This window comes from Zingiber officinale, chromosome 6B (genome assembly GCF_018446385.1).
Source record: "Zingiber officinale cultivar Zhangliang chromosome 6B, Zo_v1.1, whole genome shotgun sequence".
Lineage (NCBI taxonomy): Eukaryota > Viridiplantae > Streptophyta > Magnoliopsida > Zingiberales > Zingiberaceae > Zingiber > Zingiber officinale.
The window spans coordinates 115,987,903-115,997,079 of record NC_055996.1 but is presented as its reverse complement, the minus strand read 5'-3'; the positions used below and the strand labels follow the sequence as shown (position 1 = coordinate 115,997,079).

The following is a 9,177-nucleotide window of genomic DNA, read 5'->3' as shown; positions in this document are numbered from 1 at the left end:
AAGCCAGGCACGAGGAAATCCAGATGGATCAAGGTTGACCAGACATCTGGTGGAAAGTCCAAGTAGGTCAAAGGGATTGACCGGATACTTGGCATAAGGAGAAAAGTCCAAGTGGGTCAAAAGGATTGACCAGACACTTGGTGAGGGAGTCCTAGCAGGTCAAGGGTGACCGGATGCTAGACATGATGGACCAACAGGTCATGGTTGACCGGATGTTGGTTTAGGAGGCTTTAGACTTGATTTTAGGAGAAATCATGAGCTGGATCGATCAGCCGATCGATTGGCTTATGCCCAATCGATCGGCTGATCGATTGGGCGAGTTTTCGTGACAAGCCTCCTCCCAATCGATCAGTGGATCGATTGGGAGAAGTGTGTGATCACACAGAACAGCTCTAGATCGATCAACCGATCGATCCAGAGCCCCCAATCGATCAGTGGATCGATTGAGAAGTGTGATTCTAGCGATAAGCCCTGGATCGATCAGCTGATCGATCCAGGTCATTCCTGAGAGCACAGAGGCGTTCTGGATCGATCAGCCGATCGATCCAAAGCCTCCCCGATCGATTGGGAGCAATCCAATCGATCGGGATCCGACCGTTGGCGTTGGATAAAGCCGTTGGCGCGCGATTCCTTCGCCATCGCTCACACTGTTCAGCTCCGATCTTCACAGCAGCTTCTCCACAACGTTCTTCCACTCTCACCGCCAGTTCTTGAAGGATCTTGGAGAGACATCCAAGTCAAGAGGCGTGACTACAACAAGAAGAAGAAGCTAGGGTTAGGGCTTTCATTGCATATCTTGTAAGATATTTCTTGTATTTGTCTTCCCTTGCTTTCTTGTTGTATTGAGAGTATTGTAGGGCTTCTCCGCCTTCGGTAGTTACCGAAAAGGAGTGTTTTATTAGTGGAGGGTGCGTGAGTGTGTGGATCCTTGGATTAGTCACCTCTTGTGAGGTGGATACCAAATAAATCCTCGAGTTAGCATTATATGTTTTGTTTCTTTGTATTTCCACTGCATTTCTTTGAAGAAACAAGTAACAACGAGCACGAGATCACACCGAACTATTCACCCCCCCCCCCTCTAGCTACACATTCGGTCCCAACAATTATGATTTTGGGACGAAAATTATTCATCCCAAATTTTTCGTCCTTAAATTATTATTATTATTATTATTATTATTTTTGTAATGGCTTCAGAATTCTATCGAAAGTGCTAAGGTGAAAAACACAATGTTATGTTTTTAAATGTGTGCAAATCAGCAACTGTGTTAGCTATTTTTTTTTAAACCTTTTTTTACTACTAGGATCCTCTCCCATACAGGATGATATCTTTTCGAATTTGACAAAAGATAAATGTGAGTCCAAACCAACCAAAAATGATGAGGCACTCAGAGTTTTCTTGATAACTAAGCATGCTTATGAAGCCTTAAAAGAGAATTATTTAATATAACGAGATTGATCGGATTAAATTATCAAATTAAATTAGTAATATGATTTAATAATTATTAAAATAATTTTACTATAATTATTAGAGTAATTTTATTATTTATTAATTGATCAATTAATCAAATAATTTTTATATATTGTATATTGTACCATCCTTAAGAACAAATATTAATAAATAATAAGATTTATTATTACTTTTATATTCTTTTTATGATATGAGAGCTTTTGTTCTTCTTCACTACAACCACATACCTCTTCTTGTTGCTACCTTGAACTAAAGGGCTTGCTCCTCCTTTCTGACGCGACTCTTGTTGCTCTCAAGCCTAATTACCACAGCCTAGAGCCTGCAAGTAAGAAGTTCTCTCTCTAGCACTGGCGGCATCCTCCTTGCAACTCGTCGATAAGGCCCCGTGAACCTCCATTACTTCTGCTAAGTGGTGATCCCTCTCTAACACAACCGATTTTACTTTTCTAGATAAGTTATTCTCTTTCTTTCTTCTTCTCCATTCTTCTCTAGTTTCTCTTTTCTCATCATTTTTTCTTCTTATTTCTCCTTTGATTTCTTTGTGTCCCCATTAATTTTATGTCATTTATCTTGCTGCTTCTCCTATGGCCTGTGTTGTATTTTCTTTCTCTAGCATTGACCCTTTTTTTTTTATCTTTTCTTATCATATCCTCGTTACAACCCTCTGTTTCCAAAAAAAAAAAAAAATCTTTCCTTTCCAACTAGCCTTTGTAAAAAAAAATTTCCTTTTTCCGTAAGCCCCTCCACTTATTCTTTTTTTTTTCAAAAAAAAAATCTTCCTTTTCCAGCATGTCCCTTTACTTTTTCTTTATTTCCAGAACAATAAAAAATTTTAATTTTTTTAAAAAATAACAAATCCTTCCTTATCTCTCTTTTTTACTTTTATTTACCAAATATATCTCAAATTTAGACATATTAGTATCCAATGTTCTATACAATTTGATACAAATTTCATCGGTAGTCTTGTAGCTTTAAGACAATCAACTATGTTCCCAGGGCATAGCGCAGACGATAGGTGCATGATATCTCTACGTAATGGCTAGGGGTCGATTCTCAGGAACTGATGACCTAGGGTTTACCTTGCCACGCGCTTATGGCCTGTGTACCTGCATGAACCTCCCTCCATATCCGTGGGACCGACACTAGGGGGGCCGCTAAGGTAGCGGATCTACCTTTTTTTTTTAAGACAATCAACTATTTCACGAGCATACTCTAAAGTACTCTCATCTATGTCTACTCTTAGTAAACCATTAGAGTTTTCATCTGCTGAATAATATATTGATAGTAGAGCAACTCATCATGTCACATCAAATTATAATATCCTCATAGAAGTAATGTCTTAGTATGGTTCAGATATGGTACAAGTAGGCAATGACTAGGTTTATAAATTGCTAATATTGGAAACATATATATTCATTTATCTAATCATACTTTTCATATGCGCAATATTTTTCATGTTCCATCTATTACTAAAAATTTACTCTCCACACGTCAGTTTTATCTTGATAAGAATGTCCTTTTTGAATTTCATCATAATAATTATCTTATAAAAGATCGAGGAACAGGTACTACCTTGTTTTATGGGGGAATAAAAATGACCTTTGTTATCTTCAAAGCATCTTCAATTTCTCCTCCAGATATAGGTGACGTCTTCTGGATGTCACCTAACATTATCAAAAGTGATGACATCCTAGGTCCTACTCTGGAGCTCTCTAATAACTACCCTATACCATCAGAATCACCTCAAGTTACTGCTCCAATCTCAAAAGCCTCACCAGTAGAAGATAATATGTTTTCTAGCTCTAGATCCTCTGATAATACAAGTCCGTCAACAAAATCACCATGTTAGCCTACTTCCTCATCACCATCAACAAGTGATTCAGATGATAATACTCATCGTCATATGCTTCCCTTAAGTGATATATGCACGATGCCCATTAATGACAACTTGACATCCCCTTCTATAAGCTCTAGTGGTCTTTTCAAAATTTATTGAACCAACTTATTTTACATAAGCAAACAAGGATCTGAATTGGCGTAGTGCAGTGGTTACAAAATTTGATGCACTTCTTCACAATGGAACATGGAGTCTAGTTTTGTGCACTCCCTCCATAAATGTTGTGGGCTCTAAATGGATATTCCATTTTAAGCATTAAACTGATGGTTCTCTTGAATGACACAAAACTCGACTTGTAGCTAAAGAATTTAGTTAATAACCAGGTATTGACTTCAATGACACATTTACCCTAGTCATCAAAATTACATTTGTCAGATTATTGTTATCGATAGCTGTTAGTTCTAATTTGTCTGTACGATAATTAGACATTTCAAATGTATTTTTTCATGGTCATCCTAAGGAAACTACATTTATGGTGCAATCACCTGAGTTCATTCATCCATAATTTTCATCTCATGTTTGTCAACTCTAGAAATCCTTATAAGGTTTTTGACAAACTCCTCGTGCATGGTTTCTTCGATTATCTAATTAGTTACAAGCTTCATAATTTTTTGGATCAAAGACTGATACGTCTCTATTCCACAAATATAATGATGGATCTATAATAATTTTTCTTATTTATATGGATGACATCCTAATAACTGACAATGATCATAAGAGTATTACAACTTTATTAAGCTTTCTCAATCAAGAATTTCCTACTTGAGATCTAGGTAATGCTTATTTTTTTTTTGTATTGAACTTATTCCACATAAGGAAGACTATCTTCTCTCTTAGAGCAAATACATTACTGGGCTTCTCTAAAGAGCCAAAATAGATGGAGTACGTCCAATTTTTATTCCAATTGCTATAAATAACTCTATAACTTCATCCTCTCCTACTATGTCTGATCCACATATTTATCAAAGTATTGTTGGAGCCTTACAATATGTCATTATCACACGACCTAATATTACCTTTATAATAAATCGTGTTTGTCAATTTATAAATGGTCCAATTGAGTAAACTTTGGATAATATAAAAAGAATATTTTGCTATCTCAAAGGTACTTTCTCTTTATGTTGATGACATGATTATTACAGGAGATGATTTAACTAGAATAGAAGAGTTGAAATTACATTTGGCTCGTGAGTTTGATATGAAAGATTTGAGTCTTCTGCGTTATTTTTTGGGACTTAAAGTAGCTTATTCTCCTTGTGGCTATTTTCTCTTGCAATCCAAATATATTGGTGGCATTTTGGAGCAAGTTCATTTATTTGACACTTACAATGTTGATACTCCGCTTTAAGTTAATGCTCAGTACTCTTCTATTGATGGTGTTCCCTTGTTAGATCCACCTTTATATCACACTCTAGTTTGCTGTCTAGTTTATTTTACTATCACTAGATCTGACATTACTTATAATGTACATATTGTAAGCTAGTTTGTTACTTCTCTCACTTCAATACATTGCGGAGTTGTGCTTCGTATTCATCGATATCTTCTAGCTACCCAGTTTTATAGTCTTCTTTATCCTTCTACTTCTACTTTAGAGTTGTGCGCCTATTCAGATGCAAATTGGGGTGGTGATTTTATAGATCGTAAGTCTACCACAAGATTTGACATTTTCTTATGACATTCCCTTATCTCTTGGAAGATTAAAAAGCAAGATGTTGTCTCGTTCTTCTATCGAAGCAGAATATCGTGGTATGACCTCTACTATTGCTGAAATTATTTAGTTATGTTGGCTATTTGCTTATATGGGTATTTTTCTCTAGAATCCTACCCCTATGCATTGTGACAACTCTAATGTTATTCAAATTACTTACAATTCTATCTTTCATGGACGCACCAAGCATATCGAGATTAATTGTCATTTCACTCGTCATCACTATCAGAATGACATCATCATTTTTTCATTTATCTCATCTTTCATGCAAATTGCATACTTGCTCACCAAGGTGCATTTCACTGCACTGTTTTAATTTCTAATTAACAAACTTTTGTTTTAATTTCTAATTAACAAACTTTTAATGCTTTCTATTAGTGCATCGTGAGTTTGAAGGAGGATGTTAGTATATGATAAATTATTATAATATAAGGGTAGATTAGTCTTTTATTATTATTTTATTGTCTATTTATATTTTCTTTTCCTTTCTAAACCTAAGTTTTTGAAATACAATTTGCTAGCCTTTTTTTACGGCTACCTCTTTCGTTCCATCTCTTTGTATTGCCTTTTATACTTTATTTGTATTCTTTACTTTATTCACAGATGACAGCAATGATGATGATGATTGTAGCGGCTTGTGGGAATTTAGGATTTTCAAGAGGGGTTTAACATTTAGGGGCAACGATGATGGTGACGATTAGAGGGATTCAGGGTTTCATAAAGAGGTTTTAAGATTTAGGGATATAAATAGATTCATAGGAAAAAATGCATGAAGGAGAAGGGAACAAATTTCTTTATATATATATATATATATATATATATATATATATATATATATAAATTGATTATTTCCACTCTTATCTCTATGTAATCCTCATCTCTTTTTTATATATAAGTATCTTGTGCATGTAAAGTGGTGTATACATATACAATTTTTTTTACGATAAATTGAGAATTAATGATTTTTTTTTTTTTTTTTTGTAGGTAGTGGATTTGTGAAACATATAATCCATCGATTTGTAATATTGCACGTGTTTTATTTAATCAAGAATAGCCATTTTTGTTATCAGTCAAAATGGAAATTTCTTTTCCAATAAAAGAAATAAAAAAAATGAGCCACAGCTCGCGTGGCTTTCTTTTTACAGGCCTCCCGCTAGGGTTTCGAAGCGCCCCTTCCCTTTCTCGGAATCCTTCTCCGGAAAGTCTCCTAATCGGGCTCCTCCCTTGTTAGATTTCTCCAATTCCAGTGTTTTCCAGCCCTGTAAATGGCGATCCTTTGGTGGATTCATTGACGAATCCCTTTCAAGTCTTACTCGCGGGGTTTTTTTTTTTTTTTTTTTCCGACTCTGGTGGTGGAAAGTTGCAATATTGACCTGTGTATCATTGGGATCTTGCTTGTATCGATGGATTACGGAGGAGGAAGTGCTTATCCTGGAAGCAGTGCTATAGCCATCATCCCGGACGCATCCGGCCCTCCCGGCCACGATTCTTGGCCCCCGGCGGGGAGTGACCAGCTCATGTGGGCGACGGACGAGGACTACCGTGCTTGGGGCGATCTGTTGGCTGACACCGGTTCCAACTCTGCATACGACGGTCGCCAGTCCCAGTCTCGAGCTGGCAGCGAGCAGCCTCCCAGCAAGCGATCTCGGAACGGGGATTCACAAGGTGGTAATAGGAATAACAGCTCGAAAGCCATTGGGAAAATGTTCTTCAAGACCAAGCTTTGCTGTAAGTTCCGCGCGGGGACCTGCCCTTATATCACAAACTGTAATTTTGCCCATGGGATTGAGGAGCTTCGGAAGCCACCTCCCAACTGGCAGGAGATTGTGGCGGCTCATGAGGAGGGTTCGGAGCCGCCCCTTCCCATAGAGGAACGCCAGATTCCCACCATTAGTTCGTCAATTGTAATAGGGGAGTCGGAGAGATCATATAAAGGAAGGCGCTGTAAGAAGTTCTATACTGAAGAGGGCTGCCCTTACGGGGATAGTTGCACTTTCATACATGATGAACAATCTAAGGCCCGTGAGAGTGTTGCTATAAGTCTGTCTCCATCAGTTGGAGGTGGTGCTCAATATGGGGGAGGAGCAGCTGCAGCAGTACAAAAGCCTTCAAATTGGAAGACGAGGATCTGTAACAAGTGGGAGATGACAGGATATTGCCCGTTTGGCAGTAAGTGTCACTTTGCTCATGGTGCAGAAGGTATGCCAATTTATTTTTTTTCTGCTAATTTCATCTGTTTTGAAAGTTACTCAATTCAGTTGTTTCTGTTCCTTTCTCATCTATCTCTACATTAAGCTATGGTAGAAATGTAGATAAGATATTCAATGACTGCTTTTATTCCTTGATTATTACAATTGCATTAACTTTCTATTCTTGTTCAACGAATTCCTAATCCTATAGGCCATATACTTGCTTACATTTACAAAAAGAAGCATGCAACCGATCTGTATGCTAATTCAGCGACATATTTATGTTGTAATTTATGTTAACTAAGCTTTAGTTCTACCAACGACTTTAACTTCAAAGGTTTTTTTTTTGTTTTTGTTTAACTTATCATTAAGTTCATATATGCTCCTGACACACAATATTTGCAGCCAATAAATCTGTTTTATATGTTTGTGGTGCAAATCTTAATTTAAACCAGTCACTTGTGCAACATTGTCAAGTGCATGCTTTAGAATGTCTATCTAGAGAATGGAACATATCCATAACTGAAATAAACATACGTGACTATGCACCCAATATCACTTGAATTAAAAACACCCAGACCAAATCTGTAATTCAAACCGGAGCCTGCTTGTGTTGTTGTGAAACATTTTCGAGTGCATGCTTTAGAATGTCTATTAGAGTATTGAACACTATGCATAACTGAAACAAACATAAGTGACTATGGACCAAATATCGGTTGAATTGAAAGCACCTATATGTGTGAATATTTTAGGAGACTAATTTCTTATATTCATTCTGAATGTATGAGGTGCCTAGTTGGTCATGTTTTCCTTAATATTGGTCATACTGTTTGATAACGTAGCAACATTAACAGTTTTCCTGTACATTTTTGCTGTCCCTTTTTTCCATCTCAGTATATACTGCGATCTAGACAGCAATTTGCTCTTTTCATTCATACATAATTCCATGAACACAGAATTACATCGATATGGTGGGGGGCTTATGGACACGGAAGGCAGAGATGTCTCATCTACTCCAGACACAAAGCAAGCCGGGCCATTAGCTAAGGCCACAACAGATGCATCCCTAGTTTCAAATGTTTCAGTTCCCCATGCAGACATATATCACATTAGTGCGCCTTCACAGAGATCTGCTACTGCCCTCCAGAGGCAAGGACAGAGATCAGCTGAGAAATGGAAAGGCCCGGACAAGATTAGTAAGATTTATGGAGATTGGATCGACGACGTTGAATAGAACCTCGAACTTCTTAGATTCGCCAATATGCCTGCTAATCATAATTGCACGTTCCAACTAGATACTGGCGCACCATAAAGGTCATTTTCCTTATTTGTTGCTTAAGAGTTGTGCAATCCTGAATTATGTTATCTTTTGACATGGCTAAAAATTTGCAATGGTCGACTTTTTTAGTTTTCTTTCTGCTACTTCCTGAGGGAGCAGATATATGCCAAAACTCTTTCAGCTCCAAACAAAAGTGGAGCACTGTTTTCAATAATAATACTTATCTTTAATCTGTGACTGAGCAGGTTCTGCAAGTCTTTTATTTCCATAGATGATGTGTTGCGGATGTTTGATCTTGTTAACGCATCGTCTCCCCATTTAAGCATCTGATGCTGTTTCATTAGCCTTTCAGTTTGCATGTTCATGAAGTTAGAAAATTTTCACATTAACTTTGGTCCATCGACAGACCTTAGCGAAGCTATTTATTTGTTTCAGACTAATGTTTATCTTGTAGCTGTTCCCGTGAAAGGATGAAATATATTTCTTGTGTTCTGATTTTGATGCAAAGATATATGATGGATGGTGATCAAAGAGTCTGCAAGTAGGTTTGAAGTCCAGAACAGATGAGTCGATTGTGATGGTAATTTTTGTGCTCCTCTTACATGGATTGTGATGACAATTTTGTCTCGATTTAGA

The 9,177-nt window shown here is 37.1% G+C and overlaps 1 protein-coding gene across 1 annotated transcript; it reads left to right on the top strand.

Moving 5' to 3' along the window:
• Nucleotides 1–6,196: 6,196 nt before the first annotated feature.
• LOC121989108 (zinc finger CCCH domain-containing protein 56-like) lies at nt 6,197–8,776 on the top strand. Its single transcript, XM_042542952.1, has 2 exons — nt 6,197–7,272; nt 8,219–8,776. Exons 1-2 carry the CDS (start codon nt 6,477–6,479, stop codon nt 8,494–8,496), a joined length of 1,074 nt encoding a protein of 357 aa, XP_042398886.1. The 5' UTR covers nt 6,197–6,476; the 3' UTR covers nt 8,497–8,776.
• The last annotated feature ends 401 nt before the right edge of the window (nt 8,777–9,177 follow it).

What these genes read in the sequence shown, in the direction of transcription:
- LOC121989108 (XM_042542952.1), top strand. Translation starts at nt 6,477, where the DNA reads ATGGATTACGGAGGAGGAAGTGCTTATCCTGGAAGCAGTGCTATAGCC. An exon ending in CTTTGCTCATGGTGCAGAAG is followed by an intron (nt 7,273 to 8,218) that starts GTATGCCAATTT and finishes CCATGAACACAG; the next exon opens with AATTACATCGATATGGTGGG.